We start from the raw sequence: 15,728 nt of genomic DNA on the forward strand, positions 1-15,728 counted from the left end.
TAGCAGTAGGTAACTGAGCCATATTTACCTACTCACACCGAATTTACCCTGGTGTAAGTCATTAATACTTCAGCTGAACCGTGTGAGATGCGCTGGGCAGCAGAGGACATTACACCCTTGGGCTCCCAGCGTGGAAGAGAAGCAGAAAGCTGCACAAGGCAGGGGACCGACCAGCTGCTGCTGCGCACGACGCAGAACGATCTTCCTCCCTGTGTCCCTAAATTAAACATTGTGCCTGTCATGACACTTCACTTATGGGCCAGGAAGTATCACCTTCAGTGTAACAGCGGTTGTTTTACTGGGGAGCCGTGTTTTCCATGGGTCTTGTAGGGCTCTTTATGCTGAAATAATATTACAGTCCTCTGGAGAGGAACGTCTGCTCTGCTTTCTGCACACATCAGTGTCAATATGAGTTCTTGTGTAATTGCATGGCACTAAAGTAGGTCTTTGTCGTTCCACTGTAATGGGATTTATTTGATAAAAGCTTTATTAAGTGAGAACTGCAGAGGATGCTCCTCTGCTGCGTCGTAGCTCAGGCCATAAAATGTACACGTGATGTTTATCCCTGCCCTTATGATGGGCAGGATACCTCTGCTGAGGAAGAAGCTGCGGGTGATTTTGTGGAATATTACTTCTGCTGCAGAAACCCGTGAATGCAAAACATAATTCCTATTTAAACCTCTCAACTTCGGATATGTTCTTTCACAAAAACCTTTCTAAAAAAAATTACTGTTTGTTTTTCTTTCCTACAGTATTGTTTTTTAATGCATCAGAAAGACAGAGGGATAAAGAATGAAAATACCTGGGAAATTAACTTCATCCCAGTTCAGGGATTTCTTGTATAAAATTATTTTATATTGCTATGATTAAAAAAGCTAGAATTGTTCCTATTTTTCATTGAGCCATATCCAGTTTTAAAGTAAAAATAAAGAGAGAAGATTTATATAGGGCAGCAATGGTGTTATAAAGTAAGGCTAAGATTATTCTCTGGGATCACTGGAATAATCCTGTGATGAAATTATGGTTTTGTTTGGATCGTCAGACCTTTCAAGTCAGAAACCTATAAAGTATGGTACCAGTATTGCGATGCAGTGAGTAGCACAAGCCATAGTTGCCTTTTCTGGTATGCGTATGATGGATATTCTGTGCATGTGCCGTACATATCAGATAGCAGACAAAAGCATTCCCCCGTAAGGTGATGTACGTGCTTAGTACAGGCTCAGCACTAGAAAGCTGTGAATTCCCACTGACTTTTGGTGTGGTCTGGGGCATTCTGCATTTCACTGGAGCAGATCCTCAGAGAAAATACAATCTGGTTTTCCTGTGGCTACCTTGGGGGTACCAAACATTATTTTATTTGCGAGGCTTGATTCTTGTGTGCATGAATCAGTGTTCCAGTGGGACAATGGTATCATTCCAGTAGGAGCAGGATGTGAGCTGAAGACAAGGTTGGTTGTCTGACTCGTTCCCTCTCAGCATCCGCCTCTTGTGACTTGCTCTGCGGTTTGTCTCCTCACACTATAGGGTTGGTGTGAATTTATTTAATCATAGTATAGATGATCTTGTCACTGAATACCCTTACAGCAGTGAGAGAAGTCCATTAATAGTTAATGGTCAGAAATGTGTCCCTAAAGGAACTGTCTTGTAAATAAAGTCTGGTGACACATAAGTGACATGTTTGTACCTCCCCCAGCTCCTGCCTCCATATAAACCTCAGATCCAGCACTGAAAACATTCCCTGTGGGGGGAGAGGAGCAAGGCAGATGGCTTTCAGTGTCCCTGGAAAGTCACCCACCCTTGAGCTTTGGTAGGCTAGGCTAAGGTTACTGGGTTTGCTTTTCTCTGGGCAAAATGTTTTCAGAGCTATCTGTACTGTTGAATTCTTGGAGAAGTTCTATCATTTTGGTGGTGTATTTTATCAGAGAGAAGGGAAGAATTTTCTGTGAGGTTTATGCCTATCACCATTTATATTTGTGTTGTTTTTTAATACCATGTGTTTAGCAGATCCTTGGATGCTAGGTTTGATAGGTAGACTCATTCAGGCACCAAATAGTAATTTCATATCTAAAATAACCAGATGAATTGTGTCTATAACGTTTTTCATAATGTTACTAATCAAATTTAATATTAAAACCTAAAATCTGTAGGGGTGTTTCGTATTTAAAACACACAGATAAACAATGATATAGCTAATAATCATCATGTTAAAAGAAGCTAATTATTCTGGAATGTCACGTTAGCTGGAAGTCACTGAGTAGGTAAAAACTGTACAAAAATGCTAGCATACAGAGTTGACACATCTTTGATATTATCCTAGCCTAGTGCTGGGATGAAAAAAAATTGACCTTTTGTTGTAGCTATAGAATATTCTTGGTCCTTGTGAGTAGGCCCTTGGGTCAGCTAATGGCTGCTGGCCTAAATTGGTAACTTGATCTCCGGAAAAGGAATTGCCATTTGGGCTCTCTTGGTGATTTTGAATTATGATCCAGAGCTGTGTTTCTAAGAGTCTGAAGAAAAAAAAAATGTATGTATCTCTGTATTACAGAACAGTGTAAGTGCAACATGAGTGATACCACAAGATGAATTATAAGAGGTTATTGAATTTTATATAAACAGGAGGGAAAAAACCTCTCAAATATAATGTGTACCGAGCAGTTCTTTTTCCCCCTCTGGACTCTGCACACATCCACAGGAAGAAGCTGTTCATGCAGTTGAGATATCCCAGCCTGAGTGGATGAAGCAGATTTGAGGTGGATACAGAATTGAACTCGCCATGACCGTGTATGAGCAGCAGTCCAGTGGCAGAGCTGAGTTGAGATCTTTGGAGAGGCATATTGCTGAAGCATCCTGCCTCAGTGTTCTTTTTCTTGTTGATTTTTTTTTTTTTAAGAACTGTATGGAAAAATCAGTTTAACCATTGAAAACGGCACCAGGAAGTCTGAAAAGGTTTTATCGGACTGTTTACAGTGAAAGAGCTTTGACTGAAATTAATGTGCATCTCTGAGTGCCTTGCCTCTCTGACTTTAGAAACTCTGAAGCTTGAAGTTACTGTCTTTTCCGATCTGTCAGTCTGTGTGGGTCTTGCCAGTGCAGTGTATGTGCCTGCTTAAGTAACGTGTAAACCAGTTTGACCTCAGAAGTGTTCAGCCAGTCCTGCAACCTTGGTTCTGATCTCATCAGTAAACCAGGCCGGAATTATTCATACAGGTTTTATGAGGATAATCTCTGAAAATGATTGATGGAGGTGAGACCACAGAATTTATTCCTCCTCTTTATTTCCAGCTCATCTTCCAGTGGGATTTACAAGAATGAAAAACAAAATTCATCTTCAGTACTGAATTGAACATTGTAAGAAGTTGTGTGTTTTGTTTTTTTTTCTTTCCCTTAGATTCCTCTCACAGCAGATTATAAATTGTTTGGTAAATACCCATGTGACATTTATACCTTAACTTTATGATATAACAGCTACAGAGGCTTTGGAGGGCCAGGTCTGATGGAATCTATGTGTTGCCTTTAGGTGTTGCCACGGGTAGTTGTTCATTTGGGTCCTTCCATCACACGGCTTCAGATTCCCTGTTTGACTTGGAGCCCTGCTATAGTACCTCTGGCACACAGAAATCTCAGTACAGGAACCAAGCACTGCATGATGTCCTTCTGGTTACAGATACATGTGCCTTGTGTCCTCTTATTTGTTATTTGATTCTTGAGGCCCAAGGAAACAGATCTACAGACAGGTCTGGTGTGGGTTTATGTAGCCTAGAGGTGATGGATGTACTTGGGCAGCTGCTCTCCCCTAGCACTGCAGCTCTAGCCAGTTGTAAAGAACATGTAGATCCACAGATAAGCTGGAAAAAAAGACAAAATATCCATTTCTGTCTCCTCCTCCTCAGGGAGTACAGCTATTATCTCAGGAAAAGACTTTAGAAGTTACTGCCTCTTAAAATTGATCAGTTGGGAATTGCTCATCATCTCAGACAGTCTTCAGTACGTTTCCAGCATCCCGCAAACTACAGTTAGAGGGCAGTCTGTAAACAACAGCTCTCCAAGACAGCTGTGCAGTCCTTGCTTTTGTTTCATTCCCTTCCAGCACTCTTTGGTGGTAACGGAGCACAGTTTGGTGTTGGTGGTGGTGTGTCCATGTGGTAAGATTACCTGAGTTTTTTCCTCCCCGTATGTCATATTTCCAAATACACCGTGAGAATAAAATTGTCACCTCTGGTCTGATGTCAATAAAACAAAGGTACTTAGAGACAAAACAATTAGCAAATAGAGCTCCGAGTACCAGCGAGAAGGATGAGTTTATGGAATGCTAGCTGGGCATCAGTGGTATCGCTGACAGATATGAGACCTCCATTAATGTGGGACATGTGCCACTAATAAGACAAATTTAACATAGTTTTTCCTAAGTGCAAAGTTTGGAAGAAAATATAGAGAATTACATCCAGGTGGACAGAGGCTGTTGACCTTAGCTCTGATGGAGCAGATCCCTCTGAAGCTGGTCTCGACGTTGTGATTCCGCAGCCCTGGGCGGTGGCGGGCAGCTCCTTTGCCTCCATCCACCTCTCCCTACTCCCAGCATGGGCAGCAATTCTCATAATGCAACTCCAGCTCCTGGCTTCAAAACTTCCAGATATCACAGCGCCCATTCTTCTCCAGACTGCACACTCATAGATCAGTGCTCCATAAAATAGTTAGGCACGTGTTGGGTTTTTTTTCCTGAAGCAGGCTGTACGCTAAATAAAAACTATATAGTTTGACTTCAAAGTGAAGTAACTCTACGAAAGGCTGTGGAGCTCCCTTGGCACATACTAGTGCCACGTTTGCTCCCTTATGCCCTTCCGTAGGAAGTGATGCTGCTGACCTCAGTCCTTGTGTCAAAGCCCTGCTTTTCACTTTCTTTTATATATATACATATCATTTAGATAGATAGATATAGATAGATAGATAGATAGATAGATAGATAGATAGATAGATAGATAGATAGATATCCCTTTCATTCCTGTAAAATAAAACCGGAGTGCACACTTGCATTAGTTATACTGCTTTAGCGTAAATATTAAAAGAACCCAAGAGACATGGCAGGGTTCCCAACGTGGCTGCAGGCCACAGCTCTGTTGCAAACTACCTTTTAATGAATCAAGTTTCCAAGTGACAACTGGGATGACCTCACTTCAGTGGCTGCTGTGCTTGAAGACGGCAAACAGTGCCGTCTGTGCAGAGCGGCAGTGGAATGAAGAAACCTCGTTCTTGCTTGCTGAGTGATTTCCAGCTACAGTGACAAAAAGGCAATTTTTCATTCTGAAATAGAGGAGGACTTAAAATTATAAGCATCTGTGGTTTACAAAAAAAGGCAATGCAACTTACGAGGTTGGATTTCCGCAGGGCCAAAGGTGAAGAAAAGTCAACCCTAGTGAGTCCCTTCGGTATTTTCTCTGGAGATTTATGTAACAGGCTGGGCAAGACCTCAAAGTTTCCAGATGAGAGTGGGAGTGCTCCTGCTCCACACGTTGATGCAGAGCTGCCAGATTTGTATTGGTCTAATACGACTCTTGGATTTCTTGGTTGTCCCCTTTTTCTCTCCTCATCGCTATGTGTTAGATTTGCTGTTTACTGGCTCTTTTGAGAAGGGAGATGGACTGAAAGAATAGTTCTAGTAATTCTGTACTCTGTTACTATCACCTAATCATCTTGTGGCTTCTACATTCATACTGTTTTGCCCATTATGTACAAAAAACAAAGGATACAGATGGAAAGATGTGACATACATTATAATTTCCCAAGCTGGCTAAACGGACGCATGAATGTATGTTCCTTCCTGTAGCTTTGACTTCATCAGACTAGTCCTGAAAACTCAAGAGTCTGCATTTGCACACCCCATTTCCACAATGTTATGACCTGGGGCAAGCAAATGGGTTCTCCATCTCTGAAACCCATGCGTCGCATCTCATCCTGCTTCATCCTTGCCTGGAACTTCAGAATAATATTTTGGATGATGGAGGGGCTCTTCCTTTCGTGAGAGCCTGCCCACAGCTGGATTCGTGGTGGCTGCTCCTTGTGCAGCGTTGAACTGGTGCCGATTCTCACGGCCTATCGCAATTTGGCAATCTGATTTACAGCACAAACTTTACTAGCGGCATTTTAATTTTTTTGTTTTGTTTTGTTCTGTGTATTCTCTGTATTTCTCAGAGAAAAGACATTATGAATAGAACTGGCTGGAATATGTAATTTCCTTTTCACAGGAAATCCTGTTGTTCTGGGAAAATCTTTTCTTACAGTTTGAAAGTAGGACTAGTCTTAAAAAAAAATCCTCTGCAAGAGAGACCATCCGTATTTTCACTAAGGAAAACTGAACACAAGATCTAATTTTTCCAGGATGTAGGTAATGTAGACCTTGGAGCATAGTCCTGGTATGTGCTTCCAGGCTTTATTCTCTCTCCCAGATCCCAGGCTATGACAAAGGATGTTTTTCTGGTATTCAGCTTCCCTTCATATTTCTTTGTTAAATACCATATTTTGTCAGCACGATTGCTTCTCATAACAAACTCAGCTGCATTTATGTACAGTTAAGACAGTTCTTACTTGATTATACTGCTGCTTACGGAGGGGTGCAGCTGAAAATTAGGAGTATTGCATCAGAATCTTTTGGGGATTATTAAATATTAGCAAAACAAAGCCTTGTGCTGGAGCTCAGGCACCACAGCTACCTGTCCAAGGACTCGGAGGTTCTCCAGAGTGGAAGGTCATACAGGGAACAGAAACAAACAGGCATTTGTTTTTACTTCAAATGCTTATGCCCACCTTATCCAAGGTATCTCGTTTAAAAGGGAGATGAACATGCACAGAGTCTTTCCATCCTTTAAGTAAGGGAGGACACAGAACTGTTACCATAAAGTCAGTTTTAATAAAGCAGTTACAAATATGAGCAGGACTTGAAAACAGAGACTTCACAATTTCAGTCATATCACATATGTCTGTATATTTACTGTCTATGTTACATGTGCTATACAGACAGTTTGGCAAAAGGGGTCTAAATGTGTGCAGCTGTTACTGTTCCAGTATTACGGAGCAACACTTTGGGTTTGAAGTGAAGAGAGCAAAGCATTAAGTACAGAGCAATGCAGAGTTATGTGAAAGCCCGAGAGATAGGAATTACCTTTCATTTTGTTGGTTTAGATGATAACTTTCTAGGCTTATTTTTATGACACAAGAAACATTTCTGTGCTGGGAAAATAGCACAGGACTCTGTTGCTCTTTGATTTGAAGATTCAACTTAACTTAAAAAGCTTCCTGAACCAGCTCTGTGGAAGGAAGAGAAAGTGTTATTTTCTTAAATACCTATTGTGCAGCTTTATTTACAGAAGCTCTTTGTTTGCAGCTGTCCTTAAGCTTAAAATATTTGGAACTTAAAACATGGTGCCTGTTTGAAGAGATATAATTTAAAATGCTGCAGCCTACCTCTTCCAGTTTGACTGCTCCGTGGCCTGATGAATGAGGATGGTTTAAGCAATGACACAAAGAAGGTATTTTGAGGAGCTGCAGCAATAGGTATAATCAAAAGCCAGGTGCACTATTTCTGAGCAGTTCCCCAGGGAGTGACATAAGTTTGGGGGAAAAAAAAAACCCACACCACTCCAAAAATCCTCGAGTAATGAAAACATCCAAAGCTACTAGCTAGTAGAAATCCTTTTGCTATGTACAGTAGTCGAGGTGATGAGACAGGGGAGACTGGGATCAGCACCGGGCTGTGGTGCATGAGGATGTGGGAGCTCTCACTGGGATCTGTGGAGGCAGCTGGGAGAATCAGGTCCGTTGTGCTCCTCAAGCTGTCAGGGGTGACACCGGCTTCTTTTCTCCCCCAGCTCGACGAAGGCTTCACGCTGAGATAGATTTAGGCAAATGTAATCAAATGCAAATCCTGTACTTGTACGTCTGACATCGAGCTGCTTAAAATAAATCACAAGCTTCAAGAAACCAAACAGCATCTGGCAGCTCAGAGTTATCTTTTAACTTGAACAAAATGAGAGAAGTCCTTGGTTCAGGATGGCTCGTAGAGTGCTTCTGGAGGATGAAATGGCTTTTCATTTCATGGCAGATTTTGTCCTCGCTGCACTGGCATGCAGGGTGTGGGCAGCTGTGAGGAGCAGTGGAGACTACAGCCCTGCACAGAATCCCTGGAAACAGGCAAATCAGCCCCGTCCTTTAGGAAACTGTCATATCCAATTCACTTTATTACAGACCAGCAGTAAAAATCTGCATCTGACCACCAGAAGTTCTTACTGAACGTATATTGAACGTATGTTCAGTGCATGTTGAATATAACACCATTGTTACTGCATTCCTTGCTCCCAAAAAAAAAGGCTTCAAGAAATGTTTTAAAGCTAAAATTTGGGTTCAGTTTGGTTTAAGAACCGGGAAGATCTATAGTTTTCAGATCTAGAAGGGTAGTCTCCTAAGGCAGGAGCAAATGGTGTGTCCTTGTATGGTTGAGATATTCACTCAATATTTAGGTTACCCATCATTTTGTAGAGCTGCTGCCTTTCAAGCTTGCATATCATCTGAATGGCTCCGTTTTGGGTGCTGCTGTGTCCTTGCTGGGCTGGCACCAACCCGTTGTGGTCCCTATGATTTTTTTTGTGTCTCTGTGACCACATGGTGCTACAGAAGGATTACTGATAATACCGGGTCTCCGTGCATTTTACAGGTTGTTTTGCCTTATGTAACAAAGCCATAAGCTTCCTGCTTGAAAAGGCCTGTGGTATAATTCTGCTGAAAATTGGATGTAGTATTGCCATGCGAGCAGGATGCACAAGGATTTGCTGCACCTCGGGTATCACCATGTCAGCTTTCTCACCTGTAGGAGCACACACAGAAATTTGAGGCTATTTTAGAATTATTTTTTTTTTTAATGAAGTTATGAAATTTTTTTTTTTTTTTTTTTAAACTGATTTAGGTACACTTGGAGACTATCACAGGGATGTCACTGTCTGTGTTGTTGAGCCATCTTCACACTGGAAAGCAGGCTTTGCAGGATGGTTTTATTTCCAAGTGTGTGTTCACTTTTGTAACACAAAGAAGTCTCAAGGGACATAAATACGTACATATGGAGAAGACCATAGCCATGATATTCTGCTCTGGGAACCATACTGCAATGTAAAATCTCCTTTGGAAAATGCTGAGGTAGCCTGATAGCTGAGATCTGTGCCATCAGCTCAGAAAGCCTCGTATTTCCCAGTATGACCTGCAAATGTGAATCCTCACTCTGCTCACTAGTCTCTCCTTTGATTTTCACCAGGAGCTCTGACTCTGAAGAAGCATTTGAGACCCCAGAGTCCACCACACCGGTAAAGGCACCACCTTCACCTCCACAGCCACCCCCCGAAGCGGCGGCGGCAGCAGCAGTTGTAGCAGACGTAGCAGAACAAGAAATAAAACCCCAGCTGCCCTTGGAAGACACAGGTAAGGAGCATGTAATGTGTGGGACAGGTTACTGAGGAAGGTGAAGCTGCAGGGAGGTGTTTGTGTAAGCACAGGCAAGGAGTTGACGCTAATAAAATGTCTTCTGGAAGATTAGTTAATGTATGCTGGGCGTTATCCATGCTGGGAGGAAAAGCCCTGTCACCTTCTGGAATAAAGTATTGGAGAGTCTGTAACATTTGACAAGTATTGAAGAAAAGAGGAGCTTTCTGGATAAACCTTTTTTTTGAATCGAACTTGAATTTGTAGGATCTTTACAGAGTCGGAGGAGTAGAAAAAGGAGGTATGAGATACAAATGCAGGTACCTGGGTGAGCACTGTTAACTGTGACAGTTAACAAAATGTTATTTTTAAATGGATTGTCGCCTGAAACAGAAGGTGAACAAAAAGCCCATTAGAACAATAGAAATACTGATACTAACTTTATAGGAGGAAGATGGGAGTATGTGGGAATGTATGTGTAAGATACATATATAAAAATGAGTACATACTGGGAATATAACCTTTACAAAGGGAGCATCGTGTTTAAAAAACCAAATAAATCCTTTCCCCCAAAAAATGTGTTCTTTGTTCTCCAAATTGAGTAATGGAATACGGGGGAGTAGAAAGCACTGTGTTAGCCCAAAATAGCTTTGTTTGGGCTGTTAGATGACAGCTCAACAGTTTAAGATTGAATTGCCCATTATGCTGCCTCTTTTCCCATCTGAAAGTCAAGTCATCTTGATCACCTGGCTAAATTGTGTAAAGGTAATTTTACTCTCAGCAGACTAAAGCTCACTTGTATTTCATTTGGAAAGATGTATAGCATTGCCAGGCAGTGTTTTAAAGCTTCCGTTTCCACTCTAGAATTGACTGGGTTTAGCAGTGGGCAAAGAAATGTCCAAGGCTGGTATGTGTACTATAAAGGCTGTCCAGCTTTGATTTAAACCTTTAGGAAAGTCTTGCAAATGTCTCAAGCCACCTAAAGTATTTCTGGGAGTTATAGGTTAAGGAATGCTCTTTAAGGTCATGATTTATGATACAAGTGTAGAAGAAGCTAGAAAGATGTCCCGACAAACTGATTCCACAAGATAAAAATGAAGCGCTGAGACACTTTTTCCTCTCTGCTGTTACAGTTCCCTCTTCATTGTAGCAAACAACATTACGCTTTCTCCATCTTCTTTCCCCTTTCTAACCTTTTGCAATCTAATGATTACAAAATAAGTGCTGAGAGAACAAAAGAACTCATAAGCTAAACAGGATTGCAGTGTGTTTTTAATTACTGCAGTAGATTATCTTCAAACCCTTGATTACACATGTGCTTCCCTGGCACATGTGATTCTTTTCTCCGTACGTCCCAGATCTGCCCCTCCTTTCTTTCAGATATTTCTGAAGAAAGGTGGAAAACTGAATGTATCTAATCACAACCGATGTGAATTATCCTGAAGGCCAAGGCAGAGATGAAAACATTTCATTTGTAAATAAGATTTGTCCATGGGAGGCAAGTTACCACAAACTAACAGAGTTCAGCGTTCCAAAATCATGCGAAATGAAGTTGTACAACAGGGTAATTTATGTGAGGGAAGGAAGATGTGTAATGCAGAAAGTATTCAAATGTAGGAGGGCAACACAAAGAGTTCATTTGTTTTGGAAATCTTTAGAAGGAATAATCCTACCACCATAGCTTAGATGTTTGCAGGCTTCTTCAGAAATGCGAACAGTTAAACGTTTTGTACTTTATAAACCATTTGAGTAACAGTTATCTTGTAGTTTACTGAACTCATAGGTTACACATGTGGCTGCACACAAAGCGAATGAGCCCCTTCCTTGGGGGTTATGGGCAGTTGAAGCAGAGTTCCTCGTTGGTACCATACGGCTAAATAAATCGGTTTCAGTAAAAGAGGAGTGAGGAATACGGGCAAACAGAGAGCCTGACGCACACACGGGGAGAGGCAGCGATGTCCAGCTGGGTGTCCGGTTCACCAGCTGCATGGCTTTGTCTCCTACATGAGGTCGGTGTGTGTTTGAATGGAAGGATGAAGCCTAGTAAGTGTTTAAAGGATTGTTTCCTCTATATCTGACAATAATTACTCATGCAGACGGCTGCAGTTGTGCTGCATGGTATCATTAGCACAACAGCTGGACCCCACTGCTGGAAAGCCAAGAGGAGAGTGTTTAATTAGGTTGACTTCAGTGCTAGCTTACGATGAAAGTGAAATACAGCTAGATTCATCCTGGGTTTGTGCCAGCTCCTGGTGGGGTAAAACCTGCTGCATGGCTCCAGTCCATCAGCAGTAGAGCAGGAAAGGGGGGTCAGTCTGCGGGCAAGTCCGGAGGGGAAGAGGAGTAACAGAGCACGTATGGAAACTCCCTCTGAACCCCAGAACGTGTCACTAATGAGCCCTCCCATTCCTCTGTAAATACTTCAGTTGTTGTGGGGAATGTGGGTTACACTCGTGAGGCAAATGACTCTAAGGGTGCTCTTATTTTTTTATTATTCTGGTAGTATTTTACATTATTGTTGATGAGATAGGACTCATCGGCTTCTCATAGCAGTGTCCTCTTGTCCCTTGTTCCAGCCAGCTGAGCACCAGAAGGTGCCCCGAGATCTTTCTCCCAAATACCCTTCTGTTTCTGGCCAGGAATTCCTGCCTAGGCAGGGGTGTTTCTTCTGCCCCCCTGGCACCTTCCCCAATTAAGTAATGAATTCAGAGTATACACAGAAGGAGATGCGAGAGCTGGAGTCCCCTCTGTGCATTACAGCCTGCTGGTCAGGATGTGGGAGACCTCTATTCGGGGGCCTTCTTGTGCCAGGGAAATTGAGGTCAGGCTTTCCAGTAGAGCGATGATGACCCTGACAAAAACAAACTAAATTTTTTGGATGGAACATATTCTTCTTCAGTCTTTTTCCTCTTGAAACCCAACACAGAAAAATTGAAAATAAACTTTATATCCGAAGTTTTCTCTCAGGATAAATGGCAAAAGTATTTTTACACTCATTTTTAAAATAGCGTTACTAATTGATTTTGTAACTTCAAAAGCTTCTCATAACAAGCAGGAACTTGAAGTAAACTGTGTTTCAAAATTTCTAGTGTTGGGTAATTCGATTCCTTTATGCTATGGGCAAAGTGTTGTTTTTTGGATTACTTCATTATAATGGAGTATGTGAGTGCATGCTGTATGCATTTTCCAAGGGCTTCTCTTTGTTTTTCTCTAGAAAAAGAATTAGAATTTCATTTCTTCTGTATTTGATTTATTAGATTGGGTTAAATTTTGTTTCTAAGCCTTTTAAAATAGGGTTTAATTTTGTTACCAGCTCAGCAGTGTTAAGGCCTTCTATTTTCAGCCTGTTGGATTTCCCTCTATTTTAGAGGCACTTCAACAAAGAGGAAGATGCTCAGCTGTCCTAGTGCAGCTCCACTGCTAGAAGAATTTGTTGTGATTTAAAGGGAAAAAATATTTAAAAATAGCTGGAAGTACTTTATATGTTCTAACCCCTTAATATATTTTCATTATTGGTAAAGAAATAATTCAGATTTAGATTCAGTAAGTTCATAGCTGGTGCAGATATTTAATTTTCTTCTTCAGAATATCTTTAAAACGAATCTGAAGTTGCCTCCAGAGTTTTTGGAAACGTTTCTTTTTGTGGACATGTCCTGGGAGAGCACAGCCCTGTGCTGTGGTAGGGGATGCCCCGGGGTGCCGCATCCTGTCCCGCTGGTACCGCAGTGCTGGGAGCGGGGAAGGCACGGGGAGCTCCGCAGGTGATAGTGCATCAAAATCAAACACATCTACCCTTGCCTTGGCTGCTTCTGTAGCTCCTTGTGCAACTACTGCCACCAAGTTTCTTCATTTCTTTCCTAAGGCTGTAAAAAGATGTGAAACCTAACACCCATCCTGATCTAAACCTACGAATGTCTCCTATCTTTAGATATTCAGTATAAATCAATGGTAGCAGTTTAATTAAAATTTGATATTTTCATCAGTGGACAGTTTGGAGCACATGCATGGGATTTGTTACTGCTCAGATCATTTATGGATCTTTATTTAAAGAAGGTGGAGTTAAGCGAGATACGTGTCTGCCTGCCTGGTCTTGTGGGGTGTTGAAGCTTTATGAGCACCTGAAGCGCCATCAAAATCTTGGTATTTTGTAACGTACAAAAAAAAGATTCCTGTAGTTGACCAGAAAGGGGTTTTTTTATTCTTTTGCTTCCTTTTTGTTGATACTAACAACAGAAATTTGTTCATTAATGCAAACAGCCTTCCAATACCTGTCTAGCAACTTTTGTTTTTGCTGTAATAGATGACAGGTGAAAACACCAAGCATTACACATGTGATGGAGCTCTCATTTAGAGGTCTCATCATCTGGATACAAAAAATCTGGGGGTTTCTGTTGTTGGTTTTTAGTCTGCATTTGCTTATGGGTTTTTGTATCTGATCCAGGTAAAAATTCTCTGAAAGCAGAGAAATTCCCTTGTGGGACGAGCAGAACTTGGACCACCTTTTTTTAATGAATGAAGTGGGAGATTTCTTTTGGGGATTACCTGTTTTTTATGGCAACCTAAGTTTCCCTGCTATTGTTCATGTTCTTGGAATGCTGTATAAAACTTAATATCTACCTGTGGGCAGCTCTTACCTGTAGAATTCTGTGGGTGACTGTCAGAGCCAATAAAAGGCATAAACCTTATTTAAAATCTGGCCTCTCTCTAGGGCAAGTCCTGACTTAATTTTCATAGCTCGCGTTTTAGTACGTTCCTTTGCGATCAGATTGCATTTTAATAAAATAATGTAATTAGTAATATTGATTTGCTTAATGCTGTGGTGTAAAAGAACAAATAGCACTGCTCTCTGAATATGCTGTTCATGTCAGGGGATCACGGGTTTGTATCTCTTTTTCTCTACCGTTCATACCTTCTTCTCCAGCATTTCTGCTTTTATTAGTACTAATTCTGTTGTAATGCCAGAAGGGGCTAACAGCAGCATTTCAGATTTATCAAAAGCCATGTTTTCTGAGACAGTTTCACCTATTGTTTCATAAAGAAACAATAAAAATATCATAGCAGCGAGTCGAGCGACGCTCTGCAGAAATCCATACTCTTCAGTCAAGGATTTGATTAGGAGGAAGTTGTGAAATAAGCAATTAAAGAAGATTAAAGCTCTGCACTATGTGGAGCACAGCAGATTTCAATGCTGTTTTGCTCTGAATAGCTGGAAAGCCTTGTAGGGTCTCTTTGCTGCTGTGATGCATCCCTAACCTCAGCCCTACCACGCCTGTCATTTACAGTCCAAACCCCGCAGGCCATCGGGTTTCTTTTTATTTTCTTTTATTTTGTTTAAATGCATGTTTGTACCGACTTTGAACGAGGGGCCTCAATCCTGTTGAGGCCTTTGGCGCATGCTGGAATGAAAACACATAATTGCAGAAGATTTTCCCCCTTTCATTTCATGCTGACCTACATTTGTACTCTGCTGACATGCTAGAGCTACGTGAGCGGTTATTGTAATGCGTTCCCGTTAAGCGTCTTCCGTTCCCGTTTCAGTGTAAAACGCACAGGTCGGTGTAATGCTGGAGTTTGATGGCACTCTCTGAGGCCCCTTAGCGCCAGTCCCAGCAGTGTCAGAAAGTGATGTGTGTGTGTGTGTGTGTGTGTGAAGCGAGCACCAGCTCAGCTGGCAAATCAAGTCTAATTAATGACCGCTCGGCCAGGCTGAAACCAAGCCCGACCCAGTGGAGAGTAAGGAGAAAAATAAACTGTCCTCAAGTCCTGCCATATTGTTAGCATTCATTTAGCAGGAAAAACACATTAAGCTAGTATTTTAATTGATGTAACTTCGTAAACTTCCACGGTCTTGAAAGAGAAACTGTGTAGCTGTCATTCCTTTGACAATCTCTGGAAATGCCTGCTGTCACTCTAAGGTACTGCTTTGGGAAAAGGGTCTGATTTCCTGCTATCTTTTCTTTCCTCGACATCCGTAAATAATAATTCTTGTAATCTTCATGCAGAAATACAGTTTCCTCTGAAACAAAGAAAAACTGTTGTGTTTTTTTTCCCGTTCGTAGCCCATTTGTAGCTTCTAACCAAAAATAACTATTGATTCTCTATCTGTATTGCTTTTTATGAACATTACTGAATGTCGTTGGGCAAAGTGGGAGTTACTTTGCAAAACACGTCAAGATTAGCATGAAAAAGAGGTGTAGAAATTTCTCTGAAGTCATTTAAGGCTGAGAAAAGCATTCATTTCTGTCTGACTATATTATAATTGCATAATTTAA

The 15,728-nt window shown here is 41.4% G+C and overlaps 1 protein-coding gene across 1 annotated transcript in view; it reads left to right on the forward strand.

Annotated features, from left to right (window-relative positions):
- Positions 1-15,728, forward strand: part of TACC2 (transforming acidic coiled-coil containing protein 2) — a 133,220-nt gene that overhangs the window by 79,163 nt on the left and 38,329 nt on the right. Inside the window, exon 6 of the mRNA XM_026851551.1 lies at positions 9,293-9,456. Within this exon, the coding sequence (XP_026707352.1) occupies positions 9,293-9,456 (164 nt within the window). The remainder of the gene's footprint in view (positions 1-9,292; positions 9,457-15,728) is intronic.

The sequence above is a fragment of the Athene cunicularia genome, assembly GCF_003259725.1.
Source record: "Athene cunicularia isolate RWA chromosome 6 unlocalized genomic scaffold, athCun1 chr6_part1, whole genome shotgun sequence".
NCBI classification, from domain to species: Eukaryota; Metazoa; Chordata; class Aves; order Strigiformes; family Strigidae; genus Athene; species Athene cunicularia.